General features: G+C 49.4%; 1 protein-coding gene across 2 annotated transcripts in view; it reads left to right on the top strand.

Annotated features, from left to right (window-relative positions):
* The window catches only part of LOC123758680 (cilia- and flagella-associated protein 161), a 67313-nt gene that overhangs the window by 42655 nt on the left and 8472 nt on the right, over nucleotides 1-16186 (top strand). Inside the window, exon 1 of one of the 2 annotated variants that reach the window (XM_069334422.1) lies at nucleotides 5545-5658. The exons of the other annotated variant lie outside the window; for it this stretch is intronic. Within the exon in view, the coding sequence (XP_069190523.1) occupies nucleotides 5650-5658 (9 nt within the window). The 5' untranslated portion in view covers nucleotides 5545-5649. Of the gene's footprint in view, nucleotides 1-5544; nucleotides 5659-16186 lie in introns of those variants that run through there. 2 annotated transcript variants of the gene reach the window in all.

The following is a 16186-nucleotide window of genomic DNA, read 5'->3' as shown; positions in this document are numbered from 1 at the left end:
TCTCTCTCTCTCTCTCTCTCTCTCTCTCTCTCTCTCTCTCTCTCTCTCTCTCTCCCGCTCTCTCCCGCTCTCTCCCTCCTTCTCCTCTCTCCCTAACCACTTGGGCTGGACGGTAGAGCGACGGTCTTGCTTCATGCAGGTCGGCGTTCAATCCCCGACCGTCCACAAGTGGTTGGGCATAATTCCTTCCTCCCGTCTCATCCCAAATCCTTATCCTGACCCCTTCCAAGCGCTATATAGTCGTAATGGCTTGGTGCTTTTCCCCTGATAATCCCCCCCCCCCCTCTCTCTCTCTCTCTCTCTCTCTCTCTCTCTCTCTCTCTCTCTCTCTCTCTCTCTCTCTCTCTCTCTCTCTCTCTCTCTCTCTCTCTCACGGGTATAGCCAGAGCGCACAAATCCACTTAACGTAGTTCCAATGGCGGTAAGATATTTATAACAGCAATAAGGTCGTTTATCCCGTGGCCAGTGTCGATACGGTCCACATAAACATTACAGTGTTATCTGTACACAGCTTTAACTACAAACACTTCTCAGTTATACCAGGATCTTACCACCACACAGGCTTCCTAATTATATTATAATATTATTCAAGTATAATTGATAATTTGTCAACTAAACTAACCATTCTTGCCAGATGTTTTCTGGTCATATCCATAAACCACGTCACTAAAAAATATTATATTTAATTGGGTGAAGACTAAGACAGTCCTCCCACTCTTCCCCATCTTGCAGACGACGATGAGTCACAACGAGGTGGTTGAAGACCAAATGACCCAACCACACATCAGGAAATTAAGAAACGACGACGTTTCGGGCCATTATAAACTTGTGTTCCCATCTTCGTGATTTTACACTTGTTGGGGTTGAATTCTACAAACCATTTGTTTGCGAACTCTTGGAATTTGTCAAGGTCATCCTTTAACTTTCTGCAGTCTTCCTCTGTTTTTACATGTCTCGTTAGCTTTGCGTTGTTCGCGAACACTAGTCCGAGCTCGCTCCCTCAAGGTGATCATTCACATAAATTAGGAACAGTGGGGGCCCTTAGGACCAACCCTTAGGGAAACCCAATTGATAAGTGTGTGTGTACTCAGGTGTGCTTGCGGGGATTGAGCTCTGGCTCTTTGGTCCCGCCTCTCAATTGTCAATCAACTGGTACAGGTTCCTGAGCCTACTGGACTCTATCATATCTACATTTAAAACTGTGACAGTATCAGACCACGGAGGAAAATTGAAACAGGAATGTCCTTAAGTACTTTCGTATATTAATACATCTTCATAAGGATTGACCACATATTAATATACGTATTGATATGCGAAAGTACTTAAGGAAATTCCTGTTTCAATTTTCCTCTGTGGTCTGACACTGTTACATTTTTAATCACGTGTTTTTTTTCGTGATATACACACATTTAAAACTGTGTATGGAGTCAGCCTCCACCACATCACTGTCTAATGCATTCCACCTGTTAACTACTCTGACACTGAAAAAGTTCTTTCTAACGTCCCTGTGGCTCATTTGGGTACTCAGTTTCCACCTGTGTTTCCTTGTTCGCGTCCCACCAGTGTTGAATAGTTTATCCTTGTCTACCCTGTCAATACCTCTGAGGATTTTGTAGGTTGTGATCATGTCTCCCCTTACTCTTCTGTCTTCCAGCTACGAAAGGAGCATTTCCCGCAGCCTTTCCTCGTAACTCATGCCTCTTAGTTCTGGGACTAGCCTAGTGGCATACCTCTGAACTTTTTCCAGCTTCGTCTTGTGCTTGACAAGGTACGGGCTCCATGCTGGGGCCGCATACTCCAGGATTGGTCTTACATATGTGGTATACAAGGTTCTGAAGGATTCCTTACACAGGTTCCTGAAGGCTGTTCTGATGTTGTGTGTGTGTGTGTGTTTGCGTGAGTGAGTGTGTGTGTGTGTTTGCGTGAGTGAGTGTGTGTGTGTGAGTGCGTGCGAGCTATCAACAAGGCTGTCGATAGTCTGCATCAAGATAGGGCTATAAGCAACAGGGATCAAGAGAGGGCTACACACACATGGTCATTCTTTCTGCGTGTCTTAAGATCCAAGCTAAGATGGTGTGTGTGTGCGTGTGTGTGTGTGTGTGGAGGGGGGGGGGGACCTTGGGGAGGACCAGAGCGGCAGCCTTGCTGGGTAAAGAGCAAGGAGTTCACTAGGGTAGTGGGTGTGGCATGGTGGCGTATCCCCCCCTCCACCCCTACTCTTCACTTCCTAGTTGCACTAGTCAACCTAGCCACCCCCCCACTCTCCCCCCACTCTTCCCCTCTCGGTATTACTAGTGCTTAAACTCCACTCACCACAACTTTCCCCTCTCAGCAGCGTGGCCCACTCCACCCCTCCCTCTCCCCAACCCTCTATCTTCTACCTACCCCCCACCCCCCGCACCACCCACTGCTCCCCCCCCCTCCTCTTAGTATAGCAGGAAACACCAGATGCGTTTCTCCTTAGCAGTAAAGTTCAAAGTTGAGAGCGGTTTAGGCATGGTGTGGGCTTGGGCGTGGTGTGGGCGTGGTGTAGGCGTGGGCGTGGTGTGGGCGTTGTATACGCGTGGGCGTGGTATGGGTGTGGGCGTGGTGTGGGCGTGGTGTAGGCGTGGGCGTGGTGTGGGCGTGGTGTAGGCGTGGGCGTGGTATGGGTGTGGGCGTGGTGTATGATTAATACACTGGCCAGGTGTGGGTAATACACCACGGGCTATACAGCGTGTAATAAAGAACTTGACCTAACCTCCACACAAGCGTGTGGACAAGTTCAATACGGGTACGGCAAAAGTTTATTATTGAGGCCTAAACCCTACTGGGGGGACTCGGAACATGACGCCTAAACCCTACTGGGGGGACTCGGAACATGACGCCTAAACCCTACTGGGGGGACTCGGAACATGACGCCTAAACCCTACAGGGGGGACTCGGAACATGACGCCTAAACCCTGCAGGGGGGACTCGGAACATGACGCCTAAACCCTACTGGGGGGACTCGGAACATGACTCCTAAACCCTACTGGGAGGACTCGGAACATGACGCCTAAACCCTACTGGGGGGACTCGGAACATGACGCCTAAACCCTACTGGGAGGACTCGGAACATGACGCCTAAACCCTGCAGGGGGGACTCGGAACATGACGCCTAAACCCTACTGGGGGGACTCGGAACATGACGCCTAAACCCTACTGGGAGGACTCGGAACATGACTCCTAAACCCTACTGGGAGGACTCGGAACATGACTCCTAAACCCTACTGGGAGGACTCGGAACATGACGCCTAAACCCTACTGGGGGGACTCGGAACATGACACCTAAACCCTACAGGGGGGACTCGGAACATGACGCCTAAACCCTACTGGGAGGACTCGGAACATGACGCCTAAACCCTACTGGGGGGACTCGGAACATGACGCCTAAACCCTACAGGGGGGACTCGGAACATGACGCCTAAACCCTACTGGGGGGACTCGGAACATGACGCCTAAACCCTACTGGGAGGACTCGGAACATGACGCCTAAACCCTACTGGGGGGACTGGGAACATGACGCCTAAACCCTACAGGGGGGACTGGGAACATGACGCCTAAACCCTACTGGGGGGACTGGGAACATGACGCCTAAACCCTACAGGGGGGACTGGGAACATGACGCCTAAACCCTACAGGGGGGACTGGGAACATGACGCCTAAACCCTACTGGGGGGACTGGGAACATGACGCCTAAACCCTACTGGGGGGACTCGGAACATGACGCCTAAACCCTACAGGGGGGACTGGGAACATGACGCCTAAACCCTACTGGGGGGACTGGGAACATGACGCCTAAACCCTACTGGGAGGACTCGGAACATGACGCCTAAACCCTACTGGGGGGACTGGGAACATGACGCCTAAACCCTACAGGGGGGACTGGGAACATGACGCCTAAACCCTACTGGGGGGACTGGGAACATGACGCCTAAACCCTACAGGGGGGACTGGGAACATGACGCCTAAACCCTACAGGGGGGACTGGGAACATGACGCCTAAACCCTACTGGGGGGACTGGGAACATGACGCCTAAACCCTACTGGGGGGACTCGGAACATGACGCCTAAACCCTACAGGGGGGACTGGGAACATGACGCCTAAACCCTACTGGGGGGACTCGGAACATGACGCCTAAACCCTACTGGGAGGACTCGGAACATGACGCCTAAACCCTACTGGGGGGACTGGGAACATGACGCCTAAACCCTGCAGGGGGGACTGGGAACATGACGCCTAAACCCTACTGGGGGGACTCGGAACATGACGCCTAAACCCTACTGGGAGGACTGGGAACATGACGCCTAAACCCTACTGGGGGGACTGGGAACATGACGCCTAAACCCTGCAGGGGGGACTGGGAACATGACGCCTAAACCCTACTGGGAGGACTCGGAACACACGCGAAAGACAATAATTAGTTTATGTATATTTGTATTCATAACATTCTCGCTAGTGTAATGTTTGATGTATATTTGGGAACTTGAACATACATACATACAATGTGTGGTAAGTAAGATGGTTTGTTTTAGGGTCCTGTGTTCTGTGTGGGGGGGGGGGTGTGAGAGGGGGGGGGTGGGGGTGTGAGAGGGGGGGTTGGGGGTGTGAGAGGGGTGGGTTGGGGGTGTGAGAGGGGGGGGTGGGTGTGAAAGGGGTGGGGGGGGGCACACGAACCCCGAAGATATTCCTCTGTTTCTGTCTCTCTTTTGTGTTTGTGGTGTCTTTGTGCCCTTCCCCCCCCCCCCCCCCCCCCCCCTCTCTCTCTCTCTCTCTCTCTCTCTCTCTCTCTCTCTCTCTCTCTCTCTCTCTCTCTCCTCTCTCTCTCTCTCTCTCTCTCTCTCTCTCTCTCTCTCTCTCTCTCTCTCTCTCTTTCTTTTACTCCACATGAAAAAAATATCCTTTTAAAATTCTTACAAATTTAATCTGCCAACAAGATCCCCCTCAGAGCAAACAATCAAGTCTTGTCATCAGGGCAGAAGGACTGACGCCGGAGCCATCTATTGAGGAGTTTATGAACTCAGGTGACACGGCTTCCCGCCTCTCCAAACACGGACGTCTCCCCGGGCTCGCCAGGACTTTCCCGCCCCACCTAATAACGTCTCGTCTATTTGTCCCTCAACGATGACATTGAGTTAATACAAGCGCTTCATGACCCATACCAGGCAACTGTCACGGTACTTGTACACATAAACTTGATGAAAGTAGAGTTATATGCACATCCCAGTGTCTGGGATGCTCCCGGACGCAGGTTCGAATTCTCGTCACGGCCCTTGTGGATTTGTTCATTAGAGTTATATAGACATTATATCGCGCCTATTTTGCTTATTTTGAATATTTAATGAAAGGTCAAAAATGGTCAACAGTTGGTACGGTAATTATCAGGATACAACGTTACAGCAGAATTGGTGAATGGTTCATGGAGGCCCAACCACTGGACCATTGGGGATCGAACGCCGACCCTGTAAAAAGCGAGGTCGAGGGGTTGGGTCCACAAAGAGTGATAATCTTGGTGTTGTGTTGGCTGAGTGGACATGTGTCATAATCACCTCCAGAGGTGTTACTCTCCAGTGAGGTGCACCAAACCAAGGTATCCAATTAGCAAACAGGTTGTCTAATTACCCATTATGAGAAAGGTGAGACAATGTCCTAGTTCATGTGTTTATGTCTACCCGCCTGTCTGCCTGTCCTTATATCTCTGTCTGTCTCTGTCTTCCCTTGTTTCTTGCCACGTGTTCCTGTCTATATGCTTACATTTCTTCATATTTTTGTCCCTCTCATTTTTGTTTCAGTGGTATTGCTGTGGGCCTCGAGCCTCAGGCTGGCCTACTGAGTATTACTCAACCCTGTCTTACTCAGGCGCTGGATGAGTATTACTCAACCCTGTCTTACTCAGGCGCTGGATGAGTATTACTCAACCCTGTCTTACTCAGGCGCTGGATGAGTATTACTCAACCCTGTCTTACTCAGGCGCTGGATGAGTATTACTCAACCCTGTCTTACTCAGGCGCTGGATGAGTATTACTCAACCCTGTCTTACTCAGGCGCTGGATGAGTATTACTCAACCCTGTCTTACTCAGGCGCTGGATGAGTATTACTCAACCCTGTCTTACTCAGGCGCTGGATGAGTATTACTCAACCCTGTCTTACTCAGGCGCTGGATGAGTATTACTCAACCCTGTCTTACTCAGGCGCTGGATGAGTATTACTCAACCCTGTCTTACTCAGGCGCTGGATGAGTATTACTCAACCCTGTCTTACTCAGGCGCTGGATGAGTATTACTCAACCCTGTCTTACTCAGGCGCTGGATGAGTATTACTCAACCCTGTCTTACTCAGGCGCGGGATGAGTATTAATGACCTGTATTGCCTTCGGTAATGTTATGTCCAGTGTGTTTAACAGCTTCCTCTGAGCTGTTAAATATCATTTGTAATGCAGGCGATGAGTCACAATAACGTGGCTGAAGTATGTTGACCAGACCACACTAGAAGGTGAAGGGACGACGACGTTTCGGTCCGTCCTGGCCCATTGTCAAGTCGAAAGTGTTGCATACTCAAGATGGGAGCAAACTGGTGGTTCATATAATGTTTAACAACCCTCTCCTGTCGCAATGGCTTGGCGCCTTCTCATAGTTCCCTCCCCCCCCCTCCTGTCAAGAAGGTAAGAAATGTGCCAAAGTGCTACAAGTTTCCTGGCTGTCTTGCTGGCAAGGTCTGCAATGTTCGGTGCGATGACACAGCTCATCTTGGACTCACCCAGTGACTGATGCTACTTACTGGAGAGACTTACTAAGATCAAGAGCAGGACCACCTTCCCTAGAACTATGTTGTCGACTACATTGTAGATAATGGCCATTAAATAATTATTTGCCGAGAGATTAATGGTTCAAAATTAAATTGATATTTAGTTTTCTAACCATTGATCACAAGTAGTTTGGCCATTATTTATAATGGTCATTAGGATGCTGTATATAGACTTTCTTTTGTATGTGAAGGAACGGGTTGGAGAAGCTTCAGACATCATACTGTAGCCAGCTACTGAGCGCGCCACCACATAAGGTTATGGTAGTTCTTTATCAATGTCCAATAACTGAAAGCTATGGCACTGGTCTGTAGTTACCAATTACTGAACGACTCTTCCGTTTGTGGCGTGAACTGTATCTGCCTTGTTCCATAGAGAGGCACAGCTGGTAGACGCGTGTGTGTGAGAGAGAGGGAGAGAGGAGAAGGTAAGTCCACAGGTCAGTAGAGCTGCATAATAGTCTCGGGCTGACCTTATCCGGCCCCAGCTCCATGTCCAGTGTTTTAAGGAGAGGGTGAACTTCAACCTCTTCCAGACAAATTGTATCAAGTCATTGGGTAAAGATGTGGTTGTGGTTCGGGGTTATGGACTTGCATCTTGGCAGCAGAATGATTGGCCAGTAGGTCAGGCTCTTCCTGCTCGCTGGCTGCAACTAAGTCTTCCGGTTTAGTGGCGGGATTGTGTCCTCAGATGAATGAACCAATCCACAAGGGCCGTGATGAGGGTTTGAACCTACGTCCGAGGGGATCACAGACGCTGCCGTAATTGACTGAGCCACGACATGGTCAAAAGAATTGCAACCGGGAGTTCTATTGCCTTTACACGGATCCCGCAGTCTTACGCTCTTGTGATTTCTGTGTGTAGCCCGGATGAATACTCTAATACTCTTGCTGATCTTTGTCTACACCGCTACACTGCTGCCGGTGAAAGGTTTCTTCTACTCTCTAAGTCCTGTCTGGGTACAGCCCAATTCTGAACTTCTCATTTCACATGATAATCTAAAAATGTTGTTGTGAGTCGATTGAAAGGATAAGCATACGAGTGTACTCACCTAGTTGTGCTTGCGGGGGTTGAGCTCTGGCTCTTTGGGCCCGCCTCTCAACTGTCAATCAACTGATATTTTTTTTTCACACACACCCAGGAAGCAGCCTGTAGCAGCTGTCTATCTCCCAGGTACCTATTTACTGCATGGTAAATGCCAACTATATGTGAACTATTTACCGCTAGTGTGAGTGGTCGGACATGTACAAGACTTTTAAGTATACGAAACAACTCTTGAATGAGAAACAAACGCGGGTTGATAAAAGACCTTGATAAACAATTGTTAATATCTCGAGCATAAATGGCACCATTTCTTCTACTATTTTTACCAACACTTCTGTTTAAGGAAAATGTCAGGAAGCAAATGTTAGGCTTGGTACTCGAGCGGACAAAACACGCTCTTAATCCCTCGTAATATTGAACAAGATTCTTGGAGCTTTGCTTCTAATTATTAAACACCATCTTCTAGTGTTCAAGGAGATGAACATTCTTCAATATCAATATAACCTGCTTGTCTATATGTAAAGGTGAATATCTGTCCAAGGTTGGGGGGTTAGCCTCGCCCAACTTTGCAGGGGGAATAGTCTGGTGTACGGGACGGATATGGGCTGGTCAGAGTCTCCAAAATTCAAAGACGGAGGAGCGCGCCAGGGGTCACTATCTGACCCCTGATCAGATCCAGGGGTCACAATCTGACCCCTGATCAGATCCAGGGGTCACAATCTGACCCCTGATTAGATCCCAGGGGTCACAATCTGACCCCTGGGGTCTGACCCCAGATAAACACCACCACTGATCCACATCACTGTGGTGTTCAGTGTTTGTTAGGCTTATTGAGGCCTCCCAAGGCCAGCGACTAATCTCTCCCAAGATGCAGCCCACAACAGTTGCCTAAATCCCCGGGCCCTAACTACTACTAGGTGAACAGACGCATCAGGTGAGAGATGTATCCAAACTTCTAGCTCGTGAGCCGAACTCGGGACCATTAGGATCAGAGCCGAGTATGTAGACCACACATACACGGAGTACGTGTTTATTGAGAAGTGAGGAGGTTAATGGGGGTAATGTGCACGACATGAGAGATCATCGACACGACAGTAATGAGGCAGGACTGGAAAATATATTAATGGAAGTCATTCAATAAGGACCATTTTTGGTCACATCTCCAACACTGTGAAATGGTTTTGTTTTGTTCTGTTGATGTTTCTGATGTGACTTAAATGGTTTCTAATACCATTACGGGTTATATGGCCAGAACCCATACACGGGGATGGCTATATACAGTGTGTATAGCCATACACTTTAAGATTAGCTAAAAGCTTATAATTGAACTGTTAAAGGTCTTTATAATTCTTAGAACTAGTATCAATTCATCCTAATACCACACACACACACACACACACACACACACACACACACACACACACACACACACACACACACACACACACACACCCTTGAGCTTGGGCTGCCTGAGATCACTCTCACTTGAAGGTCAATACTTGGCGGGTGACACTCTGACCTATAGCAGCAAGGTGGCGTCAGGCTGCTACACTGCCTCTTACCGTGGTCCTGTGTACTGTGGTCCTGTGTACTGTGGTCCTGTGTACTGTGGTCCTGTGTACTGTGGTCCTGTGTACCGTGGTCCTGTGTACCGTGGTCCTGTGTACCGTGGTCCTGTGTACCGTGGTCCTGTGTACTGTGGTCCTGTGTACTGTGGTCCTGTGTACTGTGGTCCTGTGTACCGTGGTCCTGTGTACCGTGGTCCTGTGTACCGTGGTCCTGTGTACCGTGGTCCTGTGTACTGTGGTCCTGTGTACTGTGGTCCTGTGTACTGTGGTCCTGTGTACTGTGGTCCTGTGTACTGTGGTCCTGTGTACCGTGGTCCTGTGTACCGTGGTCCTGTGTACTGTGGTCCTGTGTACCGTGGTCCTGTGTACCGTGGTCCTGTGTACTGTGGTCCTGTGTACTGTGGTCCTGTGTACCGTGGTCCTGTGTACCGTGGTCCTGTGTACCGTGGTCCTGTGTACCGTGGTCCTGTGTACTGTGGTCCTGTGTACCGTGGTCCTGTGTACTGTGGTCCTGTGTACCGTGGTCCTGTGTACCGTGGTCCTGTGTACTGTGGTCCTGTGTACTGTGGTCCTGTGTACTGTGGTCCTGTGTACCCTGGTCCTGTGTACCCTGGTCCTGTGTACCGTGGTCCTGTGTACCGTGGTCCTGTGTACCCTGGTCCTGTGTACCGTGGTCCTGTGAACCATGGTCCTGTGCACCATGGTCCTGTGTACTGTGGTCCTGTGTACTGTGGTCCTGTGTACTGTGGTCCTGTGTACTGTGGTCCTGTGTACCATGGTCCTGTGTACCGTGGTCCTGTGTACCGTGGTCCTGTGTACCGTGGTCCTGTGTACCATGGTCCTGTGTACCATGGTCCTGTGTACTGTGGTCCTGTGTACTGTGGTCCTGTGTACCGTGGTCCTGTGTACCGTGGTCCTGTGTACCGTGGTCCTGTGTACCATGGTCCTGTGTACTGTGGTCCTGTGTACTGTGGTCCTGTGTACTGTGGTCCTGTGTACCATGGTCCTGTGTACCGTGGTCCTGTGTACCATGGTCCTGTGTACCGTGGTCCTGTGTACCATGGTCCTGTGTACTGTGGTCCTGTGTACTGTGGTCCTGTGTACTGTGGTCCTGTGTACTGTGGTCCTGTGTACCGTGGTCCTGTGTACTGTGGTCCTGTGTACCATGGTCCTGTGTACCGTGGTCCTGTGTACCGTGGTCCTGTGTACCGTGGTCCTGTGTACCGTGGTCCTGTGTACTGTGGTCCTGTGTACCGTGGTCCTGTGTACTGTGGTCCTGTGTACCGTGGTCCTGTGTACTGTGGTCCTGTGTACCGTGGTCCTGTGTACCGTGGTCCTGTGTACCGTGGTCCTGTGTACCGTGGTCCTGTGTACTGTGGTCCTGTGTACCATGGTCCTGTGTACCGTGGTCCTGTGTACCGTGGTCCTGTGTACTGTGGTCCTGTGTACCGTGGTCCTGTGTACTGTGGTCCTGTGTACCATGGTCCTGTGTACCGTGGTCCTGTGTACCGTGGTCCTGTGTACCGTGGTCCTGTGTACCGTGGTCCTGTGTACTGTGGTCCTGTGTACTGTGGTCCTGTGTACTGTGGTCCTGTGTACCGTGGTCCTGTGTACCGTGGTCCTGTGTACTGTGTTGGGTGTAGCACCCTCTGCACCCTGCCTTTACCCTCACCATTGCCAACTAAGCACTGTGCTCACCACCTGTTTAATAAATGGATTTTCATTCCTCTTCTGTGCATTTGAAATTGATATATAAACATGACATGATTTAGAAACTTTAAGGTTTAGATTTAGAAACAAAGGTTCAGACATGATTTTAGAAAGAAGCATTTTTCAAATTTCAGACGATACAAAAATAGGGTGTGGAATAAATTCAGATCAAGACACGAAACTGCTGTAAGAGGATGTTGATTATTTTTTTCAAAATAAATGAGAAAGTGGCCGATGGAGTTTAACGCTGAAAAATGCAGTGTTATGAGTATAGTTAATAATAACAAGCCAATTAGCGTTATTCTTTATTTTGGTTATGCAGTTCAGTTCCGGTTAACTACAGAGAGGCGGAAATTGACATGAACGCTTACAGGACGAGGACAACCTTACCTTACCTTGAGGGTTACCTTACCTTAATCCCAGGTGTTAGAAACTGCCCTTATGAAGCTATTATAAAGGCTGAAGAGCTTCAGAAACACGAAGGGTGAACAGGAGAATGACTGAAGGATAAAGGGGTGAAAGAATATATCAAGAAGGGGAGAATATAATAATAAGATTCTGAATATATCATCACGAAACAATGGATATAAAGTGGGTAAATATAGATTCGGGAAAGACCTGGGTAAATACTGGTTTGGAAATAAGGAATTGTAGAGTTATGGAATACAATGCTGCGTAACGTAATACATGATGGATCGTTGTATTATTTCAAGAGGTAGGTTAGACTTCACTACAGCTCTAGAATGTTCTACGGTGCCACAGAGCGCCACTACGGTACACCGCTGTAGTCCACTCTGCCCCCTGGCGGGCTAGGCGGGGCTGCCCCGAAGGCCGCCGCCGCCATAGCACCCTGGACAGCTAAGTCCGTGTTGACCCACACAAAAACTTTCCCTGGAATGTGTCGCAAGGCCGCACGGACTCCCTATTCCACCCACCTGCCCACCTGCCCACCTACCCACCTACCCACCTACCCACCTACCCACCTCCCTGCCGTGGCACACATCACTCCACACTATCTTCATACCACTTATAACTATGGTCCGGACGCGGGAAAGTGTTCCTAACCTGCTCATGAAGTCTGGAACACGTATCTATCCGTACACACGCTTTGCACCCCATCGGTACGCTGTAGGAGGCAACCCGTTCTCGCAAATTCGTAAAGTCAATATTGACTTATTAACTACGTGCATAGGTGATATACTAAACATAATAGATACCCTTAAAAAGATTCATAGAAAACACCGACCTTACCTAACCTTGTTAGTATCTTAAGATAAGCATCTTATTGCTTCGTAATTACAATTATTACTTAACCTATACCTATTATAGGTTAGGTAATAATTGTAATTACGAAGCAATAAGATGCTTATCTTAACATACTAAGTAGGTTAGGTAAGGTTGGTGTTTTCTATGAATCTTTTTAAGGGTATCTATTATGTTAAGTATGTCACCTATGCACATATTTAATAAGTCAATATTGACTTATTAAATTTGCGAGAACGGGTTGGTAGGAGGAGAATAGGTCAGACCGGGACCCCATCAGGATGCTGTCCACGCAGCACAGGTCACACAGGAACGGCAGATCACCAACATCAAGACGAGGGAACTGGTCCTGGTGACGGCCTGACCGGTTGAGGTGACAAGGAAGCTTCTTCACGGAACACACTACGCGCGGTGACACGGGGTTTGTTGAATGTTATTAAAACACGCAGGCACTAGAGGAGTTAATGAGGCATTAAACCACGCAGAGGAGAGAGGGTGAGGGAGAGACAGTGGTGGGAGAGGTGAGAGACAGTGGTGGGAGAGGTGTGGGAGAGTGTTTACCTGTGTACGCCCGTCCTACCTTTGACCCATCACGACCTACGGCTGGGCGGCTGCTAGCGCCTCTGTGCCTGGGTACCGTGGGCGTGGTGGGCGTGGGGGGGCGGGGTCATGCATGTGGGGATTCTGTACACCTTGACACGTGTGTGTGTATTTACTATTTGTTCCTGCAGAATCGGGCTCTTAGCTCTCGGACCCGGCTTTTCTAACTGTCGGTTGTCTAAGGTACTGCCTAATGTACTGTGTCTGTGTGCGTGTGTGTGCGTGCATCACTACCATACCTCAAGAGTCAGGACACGCTTCCTGGGGCCAGATTCACGAAGCAGTTACGCAAGTACTTACGAACGTGTACATCTTTCCTCAATCTTTGACGGCTTTGGTTACATTTATTAAACAGTTTACAAGCATGAAAACTTGCCAATCAACTGTTGTTAGTGTTATAAACAGCCTCCTGGTGCTTCGGAGCTCATTAACTGTTTAATAATTGTAAACAAAGTCGCCTAAGATTGAGGAAAAATGAACAGGTTCGTAAGTGCTTGCGTAACTGCTTCGTGAATCTGGCCCCTGGACCCGTAAATATGACTGAAAACTACACCAGCTGAGCGACGTGTTCTCACGAACAACAACATTAACTGACAAACAACAAGGGCCAACTGACTGTGTGTTCCACCACTCAACACTCCACCACAACACTCTATACAACATACACCGCGGATGTATTTTATACAGAGCAATATAACAGTATAAGTCAAAGTGTATTGTTATCTCGAGTTACTGATAGTCAGGACATGACACCATACACCAGCACATGACACCATACGCTCTAGCAATCAAAGTGAAGACCTGGTCATGAGTACTCAGACCTCTGGTGTATCCAGGCCAAGGGGGACCCCCAGGAACACCCCCCCCCCTGAGACCCCAGGAACACCCCCCTTCCCTGAGACCCCAGGAACACCCCCCCCCCCCCCCTCCCCTGAGACCCCAGGAACACCCCCTCCCCCCCCCTGCTTCTCATCTGATGAAATGATGAAATTTGATGATATACAATCAGCTGGAGGTGCCCAAGACACTGTAGCCTCGCGAACCTCCAGAGACAACAGTACCTATTGTGACTTTGGACAGAATGTACGAAATTCTAGGCCTAAGAAAGGCTAGGTTTGGTTGCTATCTTGAGATGTTATCTTGAGTTATCTTGAGATGATTTCGGGGCTTTTAGTGTCCCCGCGGCCTGGTCCTCGACCAGGCCTCCACCACCAGGAAGCAGCCCGTGACACCTGACTAACACCCAGGTACCTATTTTATTGCTAGGTAACAGGGGTATAGGGTGAAAGAAACTCTGCCCATTGTTTCTCGCCGGCGCCTGGGATCGAACCCAGGACCACAGGATCACAAGTCCAGCGTGCTGTCTACTCGGCCGACCGGCTCCCCTCGCTGTCTTCTTGTTAACGTGCTCTACAAAATATGGAATTTTGAGGGCGCCGAACTGTCCACAGTGAGTTGACTCACACACTCACCGCTCACTTCGTAGACTCATCATGGCGTAGGACTCACGTAGGCTCATGGTAGGACGTGTGAGTTGGGGGGCGTGGTTGTGTGGGGGAGGGGGAGGTGGGGGGAGGGGCAGACGGGAGGGGTCTTATGGTCAATTACTTGCATCTCGCAGACTAACAAAAACTGTAGTTGTTTCTTGCTTACGCCACCTACCCCCTCCCCCCCTTCCCCCCCCCTTTCTCCAACACCCCTTCTCTTACCCCTACTTCCTCCGCCACCCATTAACCCCCTCCTCAACCCCCACCAACCAATACACGCCTCCACCACCACAAAATATAGAATCGGGTTATAACATTGATTGCACAAAAATCTGTGAATTGACAGATTTTGTTAACAAAATCTTGTCCTTGTTCTCTCTCTCTCTCTCTCTCTCTCTCTCTCTCTCTCTCTCTCTCTCTCTCTCTCTCTCTCTCTCTCTCTCTCTCTCTCTCTCTCTCTCTCTCTCTCTCTCTCTCTCTCTCTCTCTCTCTCTCTCTCTCTCTCTCTCTCTCTCTCTCTCTCTCTCTCTCTCTCTCTCTCTCTCTCTCTCTCTCTCTCTTCCTTTACTCTCCCTCTCATCCGCCGACCTTCCAAGTACACCTTCAAGGTGGACCAGAATCCCAACTACCACCCCCCCCCACCACCTTTTCAAGAGTCATTGTAAATAATATATATCCCTTAACCTCCTGTGGCCAGGGGTGTGTGGCCAGGAGTGGGTGGCCAGGAGTGGGTGGCCAGGGGTGTGTGGCCAGGGGTGTGTGGCCAGGGGTGTGTGGCCAGGGGTGTGTGGCCAGGGGTGTGTGGCCAGGGGTGTGTGGCCAGGGGTGTGTGGCCAGGTGGGTGTGACCAGGTGGGTGTGACCAGGGGTGTGTGGCCAGGGGTGTGGAGTGGTAGGAGGCAGATCATGTGGAAGTAGATGTGGAAAAAGTTTGTCAACAATTTCACCAGCAGAATGAATACTGAGAGTCGGAACGCGAGAGCTTGAGCTCAACCTCAACATAAAACCTGCGAATGCGCACAGACAGCAAGAACAGAATCCTTGATCCCCATTAACATTAAGTAGGTAGTTTTTTGGTTAGACTTTTTGTTGTAGGGTGTGAGGGCTTTGTTACACCCCAGAACAACCTCATATTGTAGCTTGTAGTTAGTGCCTGGAAGGTCACTCTTCCAGAGTACTGATTCCAGTTATTCTATATCGAGAGAGCTTCCAGTTGGATTGGCTTAGCTTAGATTAGATTGAGTTTAGGCATGAGTTCGATTGAGTTCGATCCCAGGCGCCGGCGAGAAACAATGGGCAGAGTTTCTTTCACCCTATGCCCCTGTTACCTAGCAGTAAAATAGGTACCTGGGTGTTAGTCAGCTGTCACGGGCTGCTTCCTGGGGGTGGAGGCCTAGTCGAGGACCGGGCCGCGAGGACACTAAAAAAAGCCCTGAAATCATCTCAAGATAACCTCAAGATAAGAGATCCTAAAATGTTTGAAATCGAAAGACCAATCAGCGAGAACTTGATCTTTATTTTGAAGTCGAAACGGACCAATCAGGGGGAAGTAGCTGAGGGCACCAATCAGAGCACTTCACACACATGGAGGGGCTTGTGACGTAGTAGTCGTAGAGGTTAACTACCGAGAAGGCTCTAGAAGCCAACCACATTTAAACAGCTTAACAATCACGCATAATAAGAATGATTT

This window comes from Procambarus clarkii, chromosome 31 (assembly GCF_040958095.1).
Source record: "Procambarus clarkii isolate CNS0578487 chromosome 31, FALCON_Pclarkii_2.0, whole genome shotgun sequence".
NCBI classification, from domain to species: Eukaryota; Metazoa; Arthropoda; class Malacostraca; order Decapoda; family Cambaridae; genus Procambarus; species Procambarus clarkii.
This window is presented reverse-complemented; position numbering and strand designations above follow the sequence as displayed.